The following is a 17,230-nucleotide window of genomic DNA, read 5'->3' as shown; positions in this document are numbered from 1 at the left end:
GGGGTGGAGGCACTCCATCACAGGTCGCTTATAGTCTGCACGCACACACACACCCGCGCACACACACGAGCCACAAAAGTTGCAAGTGCTGATGGCCCCCTTGACAGCAGGATCCACTCTCCTTCCGAGTGGTATCCGACAGCATCACATCCCTCATACATATCACCAACACCGGCCATCCGTGGAGGGACTGCGGCAGCACCTCCACCAGCAGCACCGAGCACTCCAGCATCAAGCCGACTTCCTCCACGCCGTGACTCTGCCTGTCGTGTCGAACCACTGCCTTATCCGTACAATATCGCCCATCTACAATTGCCATACAGTCGGGTACTTTCTTCTATGACCCACGCCCAGAAGCACCGCGAGGTCATCAAGGTCCTCGGCGACTACGGGTGGACGCCTATTCGAGTGAAGGGCAGCCACCAGACCTGGATGTCCGCGACCGGCAGGCCGTTCGTGGTCCCCACTCATTCCGAGGTGTCGCCATACGTTATGCTTCAGCTCAAGGGAGTCCTCAAGTCGGACAACTGCTACGTTCCAGCACATTGGCTCTAAGCCCCCGCCCCTCTGGCCCATGGACACTTCGGAACTGCTCAGACCCGCTCTGATGGCGTCTCATCAAAACAACCTGTCGCCGCCTCGCCTTCGTTCGTCAAGCTCGCTCCCCCCCCCCCCCCCCCCCCCACCTGTCCTCAAGCCTCACGAACTCGGCTTCGAGCCATCGCACTCAGTAATCTCCCTGTACGAGCCTTTGCGCCACACCTTTGTCGTCCTGTATCAACACGAAACCCCGGTTAATGCTCTCTCGATGTGTGTATAACTCCTTTCCCGCCGCCGCCAGCCACAATCAGTGGTCTTCAGTCGAACCGAACCGCGCCGAATTTCAAGTCGAACCCGAAGCCCGTCCCGAACTACCAACTCTGTGTTGGACAAACGGAAGCCCCAGGAGCAGAGTGGACGATGTGATGCATTCCTTGACTCTCGGAACGGCGCCGCAAGCTGGCTAGCCGATGTTGTCGTTTTGCGTTGAGGCATGTGGCAGCCATTGGTTGAGTGAAACTCCATCAGTTCGCGGTAGCAGCGCAGAACATGTTTTCTCCTCGCCTTGCAGGGCTGCAGATACTAGGTGTGCGATGGTCAGCACAGAGGTACAGAGGTGGTGTGCCAGGGCATGGAGAGCGAACACCATGGGTCATAGGGACGCGGGAGTGTTGGGGGGAACCTGATGTAGGGTGAGACCAATGCAACGGGTGGTTAACAGGCCACAGGTGACTGACAGGAGCAAGCACAGTGCGGCGTCGGCACTATATTGCGCACGGCGCACAGACCACTGACTCACATGTGATGGAATGTGGTGACATTAATGTGACCTAGAGGATCCTCAATGGGATGTCAGAGGTCATGGAACGTTCCTTTGACCATCACAACAGCTCCTGGACGCACACTACAAGCGTTGCCGCTTCTCTTCTTAAACGACGTCCATGATCCATGAACGGTTCACCCCCATGTGATATTTCGCTGTCTATGAACAGCTCAAGTCTCCGGTTCGCCCAGACCCCCGAAACCTCATGGGGGTCGTCCTGAGGTCCTGAAGCCCCAATGGTCCAATGGCCTCGTCCAGGTAAAGCGAGGGCAAGTGAACGCGAGTGTCAGTGCTCGACATGCTCCTGGCATCTCTAGCGTGCCAGACACGCAGGTACTGTACGCAGCGCACGCAGCGTAGCTGCGTAGCGTGGTGGTTGCCTGCCTCATGGCTGACCGGTCGGTCACGCACACAAGTCGCTTGAAGCGCCACCCAGTCGGAATAGGCACAAGTTACAAGCCATGGAGGCAGCTTGGGCAGACAGGCAACAGGCAACAGGCAAACGTCCTCGGTTGTACGCACTGCGCATGCAAGAAACAGCGAGAAAAAAAAACCCACCCGAGCTAGCATACGGTGGGTCCCAGTCGGTGGCTTCACTCTGGCGACGAGCGTCAATTTGCCACAAATGTGGCCTTCGGCGGCCTGCGGTAATCACCATCACGCGAGATTGGTGGTCTCATATGAGTCGTCTTTTTTCTCCTTTCTCCCGTCATTTTGGCACAAAGGGGAGAACTGGAGTTTGCGGGAAGGGACAGGTCAAGGGGATGTTTATGTTTGTTCTTGAGTTTACGTTCTCGCCGCGTCCAGGCGCGTCCAAGTGCCTGGAGAGGCGCGGGGATGCCGCTTCCACAGGAGTGGTCAGAGTCAGCAGCAGGAGTGGGTGGTGCGTCACATGGAGAAGAGCGAGGACGGATACGATCACCATCATCATCATTCACGGAACTGGAAACGGTGGCGCCAGCGGAAGGACGCCTGATAGCATATACCTGGAGGGCTGGAGGGCTTCTGGACGCATTCGAGATTCTCGCTGGCCGCTGGGGGTCAGCTGCTGGTGGCGCACAGCGGGTTGAGTCGGGGAAAACGGCGGGAACGATCGTGCAGAACTGGCGCGGTATGCAACGGGTGCAACGGGGCAATGCCAGCAAAATGCTAGGCGGGGAGCGAGCGTGCAAGGCGGGACGACGACGAGACGCGGTGTTGTGCAGGAGAGGGAGACGGAGAGAGCATGGAGAATGCCGCGCCCAATTAATCCAGGGGGGGGAGTTGGTGTGGCCTGGCCTGCCTGCCTCTGGCTCCCATGATTATATGATGGCACTTCTTCTGTGTCTCTCTACTTGCCCGATGCGTGTATGTGTGCGTGTCAGCGTTCAAGCATGTACACGCTTTGAACAGTCGTGTGGATGCATGTGGCTCTTCCCGGTGATATGGGACGCAGTCTCGGCGGATGACATGCACGGGGAGCGCGCGCGGGTCACCCACCTCACCCAGACGACGACACTGTACACTCACCGAGCACCACACAACGCCGCCGCCGCCGCCGCCGCCGCCGTCGTCCACTTTTGACCGTCTGTTCCCATTTTGTGTATTTGCCTCATTCCTCGCTCGACACAAACCACCACCCCCCGCGTATAATCAGCGCGCGCTCACACGCCGCCGTTCTGTCCATCCTTCTCTCGACAGTTCCCCCCCATCCACGCTCTTGCTCGCTCGCTGGTCGTCAGCGCCACCCGCCCCTGTGGCCGCACGCCCCGCACACATCCACGCGCCCGACTGGGGAGAGTCTCCTGCCGCCGCCGTCCTGGGATCGTCACTCGGGAACAAGTCTGTTCTCTCCATCCCAACAATCTGGGCACACAACCATTGCATCCAATCTCCACCCCTTTCACCATCCACATCCGGCACGCGCGCCTGCGTCTCACCGCCGACGTCCTTACACCGCTAGCGCAGTGCATCCTCTCATCGCACCGCCAGCGTCGTCGCCGGCATGGACAATGGAACCCACACGGCCATCGCGCCAAACGGAGGCGACCTGAGCCGTAAGTCTGCCCCCTCCCCCCCTCTTCACTCAATCCGCACTCGACGGCGGCATCTACGCGTCGCATCGCGTCTCCAGCGCGTCCCCAACGCGTCCCCCATATCACGTTGCTCTGCTTGCGGTGCATTCACGCGATTTTGCGGTAGTACCGGGGGGTGCAACCTGCCCGCGCGCAGAGCCAAGAGCGTGGCCGAAAAGGTCTACATCTCGACCTTGGCCACCCATCTTGGCCACCCTGTCTTGGGTGCACGCTCCCGTTCATCTCCGCGGCAGCGCGGGTATGGCAGCATGTACAGCGACGTCGTGTTTGCCACCACCTGGCTCTGGAGATGCTCTTGACGCGCTCGGTGCTTCTGGCGATCTACACAAAACTACAACCACTGACCAAGCGCTCGCAGTAATCGATGCGCCCGCAGACACGCCGAGAGCTGCTTCGTTTGGCATCGTCCCTCTTAGGACACTCGCAGCTGGCGGCGCTACGCCGACAGAGTCGAACATTGCGTCCCTCCTGCCGCCCGACCTCGCCAACGACAGCGCGTCCGACTCTGGCTCGCGTCGTTCCAGCATGCAACCTCGCGTTGCCTCTCGACAACTGCTGCAGACTGCCCTCGACCTCGCTCAAAAGGCTGTCGAGATGGACAAGGGCAACGACGTCGCCGGCGCGCTTGCGGCCTATCGTGATGCCGTGACCAAGCTCCGAGTCGTCATGGAGCGCGTTGGAGTCGATCCCACAGATGGCAAGCGAGGAGGCAAAGATGCAGACGAAGGAAGGACGTTGCGCGGAATTGTGAGGGCTCCATGACATATTTCTGGGGGGCGGACATTCGCTGACAATGGTAGCACGACGCCTACATGGCCCGCATAACTCTGCTCTCGGCGTATGAGGGTTCGGACGCGGAAGAGGCTACGGCGGGAATAGGGACCCTGATGTTGGAGACGACATCCATCAACTCGACACCACCACCAGCACCCGCCCCAAATCTGCATCTCTCTTCTGACATCTCTCCCACCAACGGCGACGCCGGCCCAAGCAACCCCCTCCGTTCACCGGTATCGGCATCCGCACTCAGCTCGAGGCGCAAGAAAAGGATAACCTCAAAGCAGTCCTTTGGGCTCGACGAGGAAGCCGATTTATCCGGATTGGACGGTGTCGACGGCGACGAGGCCAGCATCCAGGAGGCCAGCTCCGTCCGTGGGTTAAAAACCTTGCCGCCAGTCGAGGCATCGCCGCGCACCAGTGCCGAGTCGGATCGCCCTCTGCCTCCCCTTCCCGCCTCTGGCGGCGGCGACAGAACCCGCAAAATGAGCGTCGCAGAAGAGGCCCAGGCCGGCGTTATCGCCAACTCCACCACGACGAGCAACTCTATCAGCAGGAGAAGGCACCAGCGAGGACCGACGGGACAGTCCATGTCATCCATTTCCGAACTCAACGCGTCGCCGCGTGGGTCCATGATCGAGAGCTACGAAGGGTCGACCAGGTCGCGCACCGTCTCGAGCAGAACCTATGTCAACGGCGACGCTTCCATCCCCCCTGTCCCCCCGCTGCAGCCAGCGTTCCGTTCAACACTGGCACCCCCTATTCGTCTCCAGGGCAATGCACATCTCGCACCACGACCCGAGCCACAGCCCACCGAGCTGATCCATCGCCCGTTCCACTTGTTGCGCATTCTGTGCATGTCGATGGACCCCTCTGGTCCAGGCGCGTACTTGACCTCTGCGATCCACATCGACCCCGCCATGTGGAAGCCCAGCAACTGGAGACAACCTGGCTCGTCAAAGTCAAGTAGCCAGCCAAAGCTCGTGGGGCAGGAAGCCAAGGCGCGGGCGTGCGAGGCCCTTATCGGCCACCTCGAGGCGATCAGGAGTACCGCTGCCCCCCTTCTGATGGGCGTGCGTGACGAGCGCTACGGCGGTGAGGGACAGGCACGCTTGTCAAAGCACGAGATGGAGCAGGCGAACCGCGTGGGCGGCGAACTCTCGACGCTGTTGGACGGCCTGGACGACGAGCTCGACGCCACTCACAAAGCGCTCCAGTCCAAGGGTGTGGCTGTCGGCACTTGGAAGGGCAAAACCAAGAGTAGCTGGGGATCGCGCATCTCGGCGCGTGTTGACAAGATGTCGCGCGGCTCTGACTCGCCTGAACGATACGTCGACCTCCTCGGCCAGCTCTTCCTCTCGGCTCAGGTTGTTGACGAGCACCTCCGTTGCTTCACCGGCCCCTGCACCCCGGCATACCACGCCCTCCCGCACAAGACGTACAAGCAAATTGAGACGCGCCTCACACGAGCAGCCCAGTTTGTTGGTGCCGTCATTGTGCCGTTTGTAATGGACGACTTTAGACAATTCATGGTGAGTTGTTTGATTTGATTGTGAAAGCCGAAGGCTGACTGTGGCAGTTGGGATACCTCAAGGGTGGACTCAAGTACCTCGAGGACTGATTGCTACCCGTATCGTTATTCATCGACACCAGACACCACCACCATCACCACCACCGCCGACAGGCAATTGTGAGCCAGCGGTGGCTCACACGAGGTTATCTGTCGACAGTACCCCTTCGCCCCTTATATCTCATGTCCACATTCGTATTTATTAGTTCTTCGGGAGTAGCCTTGCAGTAGTGTTGCGGAAAAAAAAACGCGCGCAGATGCAATAATACTGGTTTGTAACAGCTTGCCCAAGAGGTCGCCTGAAGCACCCAGTGAAAACGCCCGTCAGGATGGGGAGCTCCCCGTTGGGCAGCAACAGGACCTTGGGCCCGCGTCGTGGTCCGCGCGGTTCAAGGTGCCTTGTTAGGCGGGGTCAAAGGGCGGCTAGAAGGAAGCCAAGTCAAACGGGCATGCGGAAAACTCGACCTGGGCCAAGCTCTTTTCGATGAACCCGGGTGCGGGCCCGTGGCCCACTTCTTGCACGCTCTCCATCCTGGCCTGGGCCGGATCAACCACGGTATGACAGGTGGTGCACCAGATGGTGGCGGCAAGGGTTGTGCGAGACAGCATAGCCGGTGCTGTGCGCACCCGGTCGATCACCTGCACGGCACCGAGCAACGTCCCACAGGAAACTTGACGCTAGGTTCACTGCTTTTTCTGCGCCAGGCCAGACGTCGTCGGTGCAAGCGAGCTGCCAGATGGAAGCACAGCAAGGGAACGAACGCAACACACACCTAAACAAAACACCTGACACACGACGCAAAGACTATCTATCGCACTTGCCACTCGCCACCAGCTCTCCCCAACGTCCCGCTGAAGCCGAGCCGATCACACCGGTGGCGGGCGGCGTGGGGCTGTGGCAAGCTTGCTCGTCAGGACGCCACACGCTGCGTGGCGCCTATCAGAGCGTCCCAACCACGGCCACAAACATCTTAGTTGGGAAGTGTGCACCACGTCAGCGGTGGCTAGCAGCGCTCGCCTTGGTGCTCGGCCGCTGGGCAGCCGGTGGATTCGTATGGACACACAATGAGCTTCATAAAAGCTCACTCGTCTCTGCAACTCTCTTCATCTGGCTGTCACTCTCCTCTCACTCTCCCGACTGTGCTGGACTAGACTTCGGACATCGGCAATGGATGCAACATGACACAAAACGACGAATATGAAGGAGAGTGTGTGGTGCATTACTTAAAGTGCTACACCAGCGTCTCACGTCGCGTACCTAGAAATGGTGTCAGTACTGCCGTCTGGAGCCACCAAGAGGAGGGGGGTTTCATTAGACTTACTTCCTGGTCCATTCCCTAGCGGTGGCCTCGTAGCGCGCCCTGTCAGTCTTGTAGGTCTGTCATTGTCAGCCAAAGTATCCAAATCGCCACCTATTGGGACTCACGTGGGCAATCTCGGGGACGAGGGGGTCGTCGGGGTTGGGGTCGGTGAGCATCGAGCAGATCGACAGGAGGACTGCGTTGTCAGCACACAAATACCCTATCTGCATGTCCCGCCGTTTCCAGAGGAGTACCAGCACCAGCAACTCACCCTTTGAGATGGTCAGAGCAGGGCTCCACTGGTCTCGCAGAATGTCCAGGCAGATGGAGCCGTTGGCGTTGATGTTCGGGTGGTAGATCTTGGTGGTGAACGACACCTTAGGGGGCTTGAAGGGGTAGTCGGTGGGGAAGGTGAGGGAGCTTTGATCGACGTTAGCACGACAATTCGGGACGGGACTTGACAAGCGCGCTCCCTTCGCTACAGGCAAAGGCGCTGCAAGACTTGTCCGCTCACAGGAAGAAGACACCGCCCGAGTAAGGCGAGTCAGACTGCGACGTGTCAGCGCTAGATCACTGATTGTGTTTACACGGTCAGAACACTTACAGGACCCATGATCGTCGCCTGCCACTGGAAGAGGTTGTCGCCGATAGGACCGGCCGAGCACGAGCTGGGCGGGTCGCGGCCAAGGTCGATGAGTTCCTGTAGTCGTGTGAGCAGTTGGGGTCTGGGAGGGCGACGCGGAAGGGGGGACGTGCGATCGCTGGGCACTGCCTGTCATCGACGGTGGCGAGAACACTCTTGCGATCGACACGATGCCATCTATGCTGCTTACCTTGTTAATGCGCTTGAGAGCCATGGTGTCTGAGTTGGATTAGAATGGGTTCGTGACTAAAGGACGGGAGCGGTCGATGGAATCGGTGGCAAGAATGAGACACGATTCAGTCAGCATTGCGTGTTCACCAACAAAGGAGGGGGGCCTTGGGCCCAAGCTCGGCGGCCAGACAGCGTAGAGCGGCGCTGCTGGCTGGCACGGAGCGCGCGTGTTACTCACAAGGTGTGTCCGAGATGCTGGCAGACGGTCAGTACGTACGTAAAAGGTGTGACGCCGCGACGTCTGTAGGTGATGGAGAACGTCGGAGAAGGACAGTGGGATGGCGAGGAAGGCAGGGCAGGGCGCACACCACCACAGCCCTGATCCTGCGTGGCCGGCGTTTCCGGAAAACACCGACGCGTGGCAGCTGCGATGATGGTGTTTGTTCTCGTTGTACCGTCCCATGCATGTCACCATATACTCTCTCTGTTATCTGAGTCAGCAAGCAGCAACCTTGCGCGGTTACAAGGGCCCCTCCACGGCCCCACGGCACATCCCTTCCAGTGCGCCAGTTCTGCCTACGGCGAGCCCAAGACATCGATCGAGCCATGCCGTGCTGGCCCTTATCGCACAGCTCTCTCCGCACAAGAGCGCACTGACGATTGACTTTGTTCACAACGCTCTGTCCTTTCTGACGTGCTTGTCTCATGTGTCGACGAGGGGTTCAGCAAACCGCAGTCTTGGCCGCAAAAGCGACCTGCACTCTGATGACAGTGAGCCTGCACGGTGCGCTGCCGCAAGCAGGGAACGCTTTGGCTGTGATCATCCAAGAGCGTGAGGGAACGACAAGAATGGCGTGGCACAGCGACGGCGGCGAACGGCCTTACTACGAAGCGGCCAAAGTATGACTTGAGAATGACAATGGCTGTAGGAAAGGCATGAGGCAGAGTTCTCGCATTGAGGAGAAGGCGAGTGTCAGTTGATGGTCTTGTTTTCTCGCTTTGGGCGGCGCAGACCGCAAGTGCGGGGCGCGAGAGCATACGGAGCGGGTTTGTCATATGCAATGCATGCACACTACACTGGCTTTTATTGTGACCTTCATCTGCACCACCATGTCACCATGGTCACCATGGCACCATTTCACCATTGCACCGAATTTTAGGCGCGCGTGGCTGGGTGTATGACGTAGGCGCGAACGGGGGTAATGGATACCAGCCAAGAGCCGGTGCTGCCGCCGTGTGTGGGTCTCTGGCCGTTGGCCCGACCGACCGATTTGGTCAACCCAACGCGCCGCCAGTCAACCTCGTCCTTCTTCAACCGACTCGTCTCCATCCCACCAACCTCGCCGACCCAGTCCATCCCTTCCTCCACATACAACCACCCTACCCCGTGTCCTACACGGCCCACCGCTTGGCGTATCGCCGTTCTCGTTGCTGTACCCGCTCGCCACCTCACCCCTCCCACCCAGTCCCCATCCCCCACACGCCCATATCCCATCTTCGTCGGGGTTCCGGCCCCTACAGCTCCCAGACGACTTGCATCCATGTCGGTACAGCGCAGATCGTCTTCCCCATTGTCTTCGGCGTCGCCCTCCCCTCTCCAGGCGCCCATTGCCAATGGGGACACGGCTCTCACCGAGCTCAACCTCGGCCCCTCTGTAGGCCCAGAGCCGGAGGAGGACGGTATCATCGGAGGCAGCAGCCCCACAACGTTGACGGAGCCGCTCACCGAGAGCGAGCTCACAGAAGATGAGGGCGAGGCCGATGAAGAGGCCGACGAAGAGGCCGATGGGCCAGCTGAAGAGGGCGGCGTCGAGGAAGCCGAAGCCGATGGCCCGGAGGACGAGGCAATCGATGATGTGGATGATGATGTGGATGAGGATGATGGCGACGACGTCAATGATATAGCCCCCCGTGTCACCAAGCGGTAAGTGACACATGGTGATAAGAGTACTGACTTTTTGCCTCAGCCCAGCGGTCAGCGGCGGTGGTTCACCCTCCCCATCCCTCACTCCTCCTCCCCCATCCGACCCCCCACGCTCCGATGCCCTCCCGTCGTCCCCGCACAACGAGAACGGCGACAACGACGAGGACGAAGACGAGCCTATGGATCAAGACGAGGAGATTGAGGACGTCGACATTGCTGAGGACGAGGCCGAGGCCGGCGACGACGACGGAGAGGAGGACGGCGACGTGACCATGCGCGCCGAGCCCGATGCCGCCGAGGTCGAGGCCGAAGATGGCAGCGACGAAACTGCCATCAATGAAGACGCAGCCGAAGCCGAGGCAGACGCAATAGTGGACGCCAACGAAGACGCTGCCGCTGGTCAAGCCACCGCTGAGGAGGCCGAGGAGGATGCTGCTGAGCAAGCGGCTGCCGAGGATGTCGCTTGTGAGGATGAAGAAGAGGAGGCTGCCGAGGCAGCAGAAGCTGAAGAGTCTTCAGGTGAGTAGCTGGCCCATGACTTGAAGGTTGTATCTGACACTCCCAGACTCGCCTGCCGCATTACCTTCGCGCTCATCCAACACCCACTCCATGCATGCTCCGCCGCCCACCCCCGCAGCAATGCGTGCCCTTTTGGCCCTCGAAGTCAAGTTCGCTTCCCTGCGCGACAGGCTTTACGTTGAGCGACTCGAGGAAGCCGCGCGTGAGGAGGAGATGATCCTCAATGGTAGGTTGAGAACGCTTTTGACTTGTGCTGACTGGCAGGCACTCACCCGGCCCTTATGGAGCTCAACAAAGTGCTCGAAGGTCGTCGCGCGCGCTTGCACGAGATTGCCTTGCACCGCTACGAGGAATCGCTTGCCGACCTGGCCATTTGGCGGGATGTGGAAAAGAAGATTTCCTGGGGCACCTGGACTGTAAGTCGGGAGGTCTGTGTTGCGCTCTGCTAACGTGACCAGGACGAGCGCGACAAATTGCAATGGGAGGAATTCGAGCACACATGGAGCAAGCGGCGCCGCCTCGCGCGTGAGAAGAACGAGATTGAGACGCCAAAGGTCCACAAGCCTGTTCCCAGTGTGCACCGCCCTCCAAAGCCATTTGACTGGTCGGCAGGGGCTGTTCCAAGCAAGCTCACAACAGAGGATGCTCTACATGACCTCCAGCTGATGGACGTAAGTCTCCCTCACTAGGCTGAATTGGAGTGCGTGTCGCTGACCATCCAGCTCCGGAGGCAGCAACAGCAGCAGCAGCAGCAACAACAACAGCAGCAACAACAGCAGCAACAACAGCAGCAGCAGGCACAGCAAGCCTCTCGACACGCCTCCCCGTACGGCAACTATGCGGGGCCATCTACGTCGAGCTACCCCTATCAGGCCAACCAACACCCGGCCAGCTACCTGCAGGCAGATACGTCCGAGGCTGCCGACCGAAGGCATCACCATTATCCAGCTTCACGGGCGCATGCTCGCCCAGCAGCTCAGTCTCAAGCTACCCACGCTGACCCAGCACGACCAACCGCTGGACCGTCGATTTCTGCGCAACCAACCACATCAAAGAAACCGCCTACGGCACATGAGGTCTTTGGAGTGCCGCGGAGAGACCCAGCGCCGGCCCAGAGCAATGGCGACGGCAAGTTGACGAACGGCCATTCACGGCACGGCGCAACACCAGCGCAATCGGCTCTAGGTCTGAACACATCTTCGTCGGCCGCCACCTCCTCGTCTTCTCGACCTATCGAAACTAAAGCCGCGGCCGCTCCCCCTTCCTTGTCCTCCACATCAGCCAATGCTTCACACCCTGCTCCTGAGCGAGCAAACGCTTCATCTCGTTTCCCTGGGCTGGCCGACTACCTCTCAGGCTCAGCAACACCTCCACAGAACTCTTTCCAGCACCATCTGCAGCAGTCCAGTGCAGCCGCATCGGCGGCAAGCAAGGCTGCGCCATCCGCCCCGTCCGCGTCTAGTACTACTAATTCAACCCTTGGTTCGGCTTTGGGTGAGTTTGCTTTGCCAATTGGGCTCGAGGTTTTGTGTTTGTCTGCTGACTGTCCAGGCCGTCCCTCATTTGCCTCAGCGCCGCAGCCCCAGGCGGCCAGTGTACCCCGTAGCTGATCAGCCGAAGAGTTTTCCGGCCTCAGAGCATGTCTGCATGTCACCTATACAGTTTCCAGAGCTACGGAGTGACGTGGCGAGAGGACCAAAGGAGAGCTACTAATCTGTACTGATGTTGCGGTCCAACTACCGCCAGTGTTTTGGCACGTCGACACGTCGGTGAAACTGTTCATTGACGGTGGTGTTGATGACAAGCGGGCTGCATGCACGTAGGGACGCGACCACAAATGCAAACAATGGGTTTACATTGAGCGAACGGCGATGACGTCAGGGGCCACGTTGTTGGGGTCTCCCGCGCCGGCCAGCCGGCTAGGGCGCGCGCCGAGAGCGTGCAATGCCAGGCTGTTGTTGGTGCGTGAACCGCTGACCCAAACGTTTGGGTCGTTGCGCGTGTTTGCACGTTTGACGTCGCGTTGTCACGTTGTCACCTTTCTCATTACAACTGAAAAGCCTTTCATCCATCATGGCCGGAATTGTTCACCAGGCCCTGGCGCCTTTCACGCTCAAGGGCTTCTACCTCCTCACCTGGGGTGCTGCTCTCGGTACCAACCTCTGGCAGTCGCTCGTGAGTGTGGTGTGAATGACAATGACGCTTGCGCTTTGCGCAACGATTCCAAGGCGCCGGTGTAGTGTGGCCTGTGGCTTGGTCGGATCATGTCGCAAGCATATAAGCCAATAACGCCAGCGCACCCCCGACAGCTGCTGACGGTCACAACAGTCGAGCATTGAGCAGCTCAAGTCCCTCTCCCGCGACCAGTTTGTGTCGCTCCAGTCCAAGGTCGCGCCCGCCTACTTTGCTACTTCAACTGCTCTCACGGGAACACTCCTCCTCACCCACTTGTACTTCCACCCATCGCTCTTGTCGTCACCCCTCAAGAGCCCTCACTGGTACCAGCTTGAAGAGGGTGTGCAGGCCATTCTCATCGCGACTGCGTTTGTGCCCCAGCTCATCAACCTCCTCGTTCGCCCCCAGGACTCGGGCCCCTCGCTCGAGAAGGGTGCTGCCGTGAGTAAACGAACGAACAGACCTGCTTGCAGCCATGGTTGTGACTGACGCTCGTTTTCAGGAGGCCAAGCCCACGGCGCTGCAAGGTCTCGCCGCGGCGCTCAACAGTGTCTCTGCTCTTGCCCTCATCGGCCTCGGTCTTGCTGTGAGCATGTAGATGTCTAGTTGAGGATGCATATGAAACATGTTATGGAGTACAGCTGTTACCGCGGACTTGCGTACGACACTACCAGGCTGCGCACATCTAGTGGTAGGTTGGTGGGTACGGGCTGTTGGACTGCGGGTATTGCTGGCCGCCAGCTGGGGGGTACGCGCCGGTCTGAGAGTAACCATCGTTGATGACGTTCTGGCGAACCTCCGCGTCTTTTAAGTGGGGTTAGCATGTGCATTCGAGGGCAGCGCCGGACAACACGTGGATGACTTACAAGGGTCTTGGTATGCCATCTGCATGGTGCGGCTAGGCTCGTCACTGGCGTGGTGCATTGCTCCAGGCATGTCACCGTCAAAGGCTCCATAGGCATCCACACTTGGACGAGCCATGGCGCTGTCCGCAGCGGCAGCACTGGGAGCAGCGTAGCCACTGTATGGCCGGGGAGCCGCCTCACTGTATGGCCGGGGAGCCGCCTCATGCTTGTCCGCAAACACGCTCGCCTCTTCGTCCTCAAGCTGATTGTAACGACCGTTACCACTGTTGAGGCCAGGGGACTCGGGAGGGATAAAGCTCGGCTCGCTTGACACGCGACGCTCGTTGCGGAAGTCGAGGCCAGACAGTGCGGTGAGGGCGAACCAAGCGATGACCGCCAGCCAGTCAAAGATGGCAGACGCCTTCTTGGTGCGGCACCAGCCTGGAAGGGCATTCTTGTAATCGTCGCCGAGACTCTCGTGCTGGTCATTGTCTGCACTCTTGCAGCCCTGTGAAACGGTCAGCAGCCGTTTATGGTGGCTAGTTGCGGCTAGTTGCAACTCACAGCGTTGGTCCATGCGCTGATAGTGACGATGAACGCTGCCAGCAGCATCAGGATGCTTCCAAAGATGTGGAGGATAAACGTCGCACGCGGCTGCGAGAGGAACTGTGCTGGGCGGCGACCTTTGTCCCAACTAGGACGTCAGCTGGTGGAGCTGTGCGAATGACGTACCGGTCGTAGATGATGGGGATCAACAGTAGGGCAAGCGATAGGAAGAATGAAAACAGAAGGAGGACGAGAGTAAACGCAGATCCTCCAGCTTGAAAAGTTAGCATGCGTTGATATGAGAGGCTGTAGACACTCACAGACTCTAAACCACTTGCCCTGGAAACCTGCGACGGCTCCCATGGTGCAGATGGCAATAAAGGTAAAGAAGAGGCAGCAGCAGTGGATGATGAGGTGTGCCCTTGGCAAGCTAGGCTCGCTGAAGACAGTGGCCGGCTGTGAGTTGTTCAACTGTTGCAGTGTACTGCCCTCGCCCTTGTGGAAGAGGCCAGTGACCTTGGAGGAACTGGAAGAGAAGGTGTCCTTGAGCTTGTTCACTGGGTCACAGGTGTTAGTCCCGTGTTTGTGCCATGCCAAGGACAGTGCGGGGAGCGCACTGGCACTCACTTTTGACGACGTCGGCTCAAACAATGCTTTGTAGGGGGATGAGGGAGTTTAGTGACACTTGTGGTCTGGTTGTGGTGGGATTCCAGACGCTCTGGGAGCGGTTGTGAGGTAGAGCCAAGAGCTGGTGTTTGTGCGTCTAAACACTGGTGTGCTGTTAGGCGTGAGTTGGGACGGGAAGTGTGCGTGGAGCACGTACGGACAGAGGATATGGGGGGTCGTGCGACGAGGAAGACGAGGTGAAGGACAAGGTGTGTGTCCGGAGGGGGGTTGTGTTAGACGGTGCAACGGTGGATGGAGCAGAGTGTTGAGAGACGGAGAGAGTAACGGTGTCGAGTGAAAGAAGTCAATGTGTGGCCAGGCGGTGTAGGCGGGCGGTGTGGGAAGGGACGGGCGGGGGACGTGAGTGGGTGTTTGGGTGAGAGACCCTGATCTGTTACTGTATAATATAATATGGCCCATCGGGCCACGCAACCTCAGGCGGTGCGGTTGAACACGGTTGTGTGCGTCATGCGTCAGCCCTCTCGCGCCTCTGGCCTCTGGGCCTCGCGCACACCCCACACACACCCTGTGCGCGGCCCGCAGCATCGTCTCCCGCACACGTAGACGCAGCAAAGATGCCACAGCCCACAACACATCCACAGACTACGCAGCGAGCCTTGGCACAAACGCTCACCGCCAGGGTATACCAGGGTGGGCCCACCCGAACCCGGTGCTGGCGGCTGCGCGCCAGAGAAATGACACACATCCAAAGCGTAATGAAAGAGCTCAACAATCCGGGGACGACGACTGGGTCCGTCACCGCTTTTGCGGCTGTGTCCTTCTGTGTCTGAGGATCGTGAGACTGCGCGTTTCTTCAACACAGAATCCCGTCGGGGACTGATCTGGCGCACGGCTGAAGGGCTGCATGAGTTTCCTTGGGCAGCGTGCATGAGGAATGCCGATCGTTATGGAAGTGCATACATGTGCAAAGGTCGTACCATTGAGACATTAATTCCGCCAGCAGACTATAAGCTCTACAAGCAAAGACAACGGCGGCTCTTGATAAATCTGCTTATGGAAGACCCGACCTCCATGTTGCACCGACTTCGTTCAGTCCCCAAGCCTGGCTGCTCATGTCGTGAACAGTTGTGCGGCGAAGGTCGCGTTTGTACTTGCCCTCGAACGTTCCAGGCAATGCACGGTGGAGCACTGACGTGTTGTCCCAGAGCACAAGGTCTCCCTTGTCCTTCCACTGAATGGGGACAGTGTACTTGTCCTGCGCAACAAACTGGAGGAGTTCGTCTAGTTCCTCCTGTCCTTGTTCCAGAGTAAGGCCCTCAACGTGATGGGCGTGGGCGGCAATGTACAGGTTGGTGCGACCCGAAGGCTCGTGACTTTGCACAAGCTTGTGTCTGCCGAAACGGTGATTCATTGGGTCAAACTCTGGCGTGTTAAACAGAGGGTTACCCTTGTTTGCGTTCCGGCGACACTGGAGCTGCGAGTTCATGACAACATAGTCCTTGATCTTGTCCTTCTTGGCGTCGGGTAGGTCATCGTAGGCAGTGCGCGTGTCGGCAAATTCGGTGTCGCCGCCTGTTCCAGGAGGCGGGAGTTCATGTGCAAGAAGAAGCGATACACCAGCGCGTCGTGGGTTGAAAGCCGAGTCGGCATGGAAATGGAGGTTGCAGCGGAGAAGAAGTGCACGCATGCTGTCGGGCTGGGTGATTGTACCGTCTGGGTTCACATTCGAGACGTCGAAGAGACTGGTTGGTGAGCTCGATACCAACACTGCAAACATACTAGTCTGACGACAAGCGGTTAATTTGACCGAGACCGGTTACATATGGTGCAACGTCATCCAGGTCACCGAACATGTGGGACATTGCCACATGCCGCTCGTCATCGAGACCTGTCTTGCGAAAGACGAGGACGCCATACTGTAAAGTTAGTGTTACCAGCGGTTGTGACCCACCTTGGCCAGTCCAGCCTTGATCTCGTCCACCACCTCTCGCGTAACGCTGTTAAAATCAACACCACTTGCTTCGGCCGCAAATGTCGGGTGTAGTGGTTTATAGGCAATGGTCTGCGTCGTGACAGGAAGCGTGGAGGGTTCCGTAAAGGGAATCAGAGTCGGCTGGGCAGTGGATAGCATGGTGAGAGTGATTGCAAGTTGTCAATGTGGAAAAGACCCCAACGTGCTCTCCTCGGCTTGTTATATGTCCCCAGGCTGCTTGCTCCTTGTGTCGGACGACGCCGTCTCCGGTCACAGAAACTCCAGCGGACTTGTCCATGTCCGTGTTCTCCGTGGAGCTCAGCTGACCAGATGCGAAAGGTACATGGGGAAACGTGGTCGGTAAGCCCAGCGGTATCTGGCGGGGAAAGGCGGGTAGGGAGCCAGTTGCCACCACGCGAATCACTGAAATCTACCGAGGGCCATTTCGTGGACACCGCACCGAAGTGGGCAATGCCACACTCGCCATTCTTTCCCCCCTCCCGCATGGAATTTGTCTGGCTTCCTTCGCACATCGAAACTGAATCACCTTGAATGTCACCAGCTAAATATACATCTTCTCCTCGATTTAAATCTGATAACAGTCTAGTCATGTCCCGTAAGAGACGATGTGATTGGTGATTGCGCTCTCAGGCGAGCTCCATACTTGATGAGGAGGAATGGGGCCAAAGACAGTCCAAATCCCACAGCGGCTACGAGTGTGG

At 58.7% G+C, this 17,230-nt stretch overlaps 6 protein-coding genes across 6 annotated transcripts; 3 read left to right on the top strand and 3 right to left on the bottom strand.

Moving 5' to 3' along the window:
• Positions 1-339: 339 nt before the first annotated feature.
• Positions 340-5,836, top strand: EHS24_001853 (uncharacterized protein; the record flags this gene model as incomplete). Its single annotated transcript, XM_028617614.1, has 5 exons — positions 340-534; positions 3,306-3,399; positions 3,797-4,185; positions 4,239-5,747; positions 5,795-5,836. The coding sequence occupies 5 exons, from the start codon at positions 340-342 to the stop codon at positions 5,834-5,836; spliced, it is 2,229 nt and encodes a 742-aa protein (XP_028474077.1).
• A 1,194-nt stretch (positions 5,837-7,030) lies between these two features.
• UBC4 (Ubiquitin-conjugating enzyme E2 4) lies at positions 7,031-7,943 on the bottom strand (the record flags this gene model as incomplete). Its single annotated transcript, XM_028617613.1, has 7 exons — positions 7,031-7,043; positions 7,108-7,163; positions 7,212-7,282; positions 7,358-7,506; positions 7,601-7,635; positions 7,691-7,786; positions 7,920-7,943. 7 exons carry the CDS (start codon positions 7,941-7,943, stop codon positions 7,031-7,033), a joined length of 444 nt encoding a protein of 147 aa, XP_028474076.1.
• Positions 7,944-9,441: 1,498 nt separating this feature from the next.
• On the top strand, positions 9,442-11,953 carry EHS24_001851 (uncharacterized protein; the record flags this gene model as incomplete). The annotated part of the gene is made up of 6 exons (XM_028617612.1): positions 9,442-9,824; positions 9,868-10,343; positions 10,390-10,569; positions 10,608-10,759; positions 10,802-11,014; positions 11,066-11,953. The coding sequence occupies 6 exons, from the start codon at positions 9,442-9,444 to the stop codon at positions 11,951-11,953; spliced, it is 2,292 nt and encodes a 763-aa protein (XP_028474075.1).
• A 463-nt stretch (positions 11,954-12,416) lies between these two features.
• EHS24_001850 (uncharacterized protein) lies at positions 12,417-13,116 on the top strand (the record flags this gene model as incomplete). Its single annotated transcript, XM_028617611.1, has 3 exons — positions 12,417-12,518; positions 12,672-12,959; positions 13,021-13,116. The coding sequence occupies 3 exons, from the start codon at positions 12,417-12,419 to the stop codon at positions 13,114-13,116; spliced, it is 486 nt and encodes a 161-aa protein (XP_028474074.1).
• An 87-nt stretch (positions 13,117-13,203) lies between these two features.
• On the bottom strand, positions 13,204-14,272 carry EHS24_001849 (uncharacterized protein; the record flags this gene model as incomplete). The annotated part of the gene is made up of 5 exons (XM_028617610.1): positions 13,204-13,322; positions 13,385-13,871; positions 13,928-14,057; positions 14,096-14,183; positions 14,230-14,272. 5 exons carry the CDS (start codon positions 14,270-14,272, stop codon positions 13,204-13,206), a joined length of 867 nt encoding a protein of 288 aa, XP_028474073.1.
• A 1,315-nt stretch (positions 14,273-15,587) lies between these two features.
• On the bottom strand, positions 15,588-16,667 carry EHS24_001848 (uncharacterized protein; the record flags this gene model as incomplete). Its single annotated transcript, XM_028617609.1, has 3 exons — positions 15,588-16,278; positions 16,316-16,428; positions 16,488-16,667. 3 exons carry the CDS (start codon positions 16,665-16,667, stop codon positions 15,588-15,590), a joined length of 984 nt encoding a protein of 327 aa, XP_028474072.1.
• Positions 16,668-17,230: the final 563 nt, after the last annotated feature.

This window comes from Apiotrichum porosum (genome assembly GCF_003942205.1).
Source record: "Apiotrichum porosum strain DSM 27194 chromosome Unknown scaffold_11, whole genome shotgun sequence".
Lineage (NCBI taxonomy): Eukaryota > Fungi > Basidiomycota > Tremellomycetes > Trichosporonales > Trichosporonaceae > Apiotrichum > Apiotrichum porosum.
This window is presented reverse-complemented; position numbering and strand designations above follow the sequence as displayed.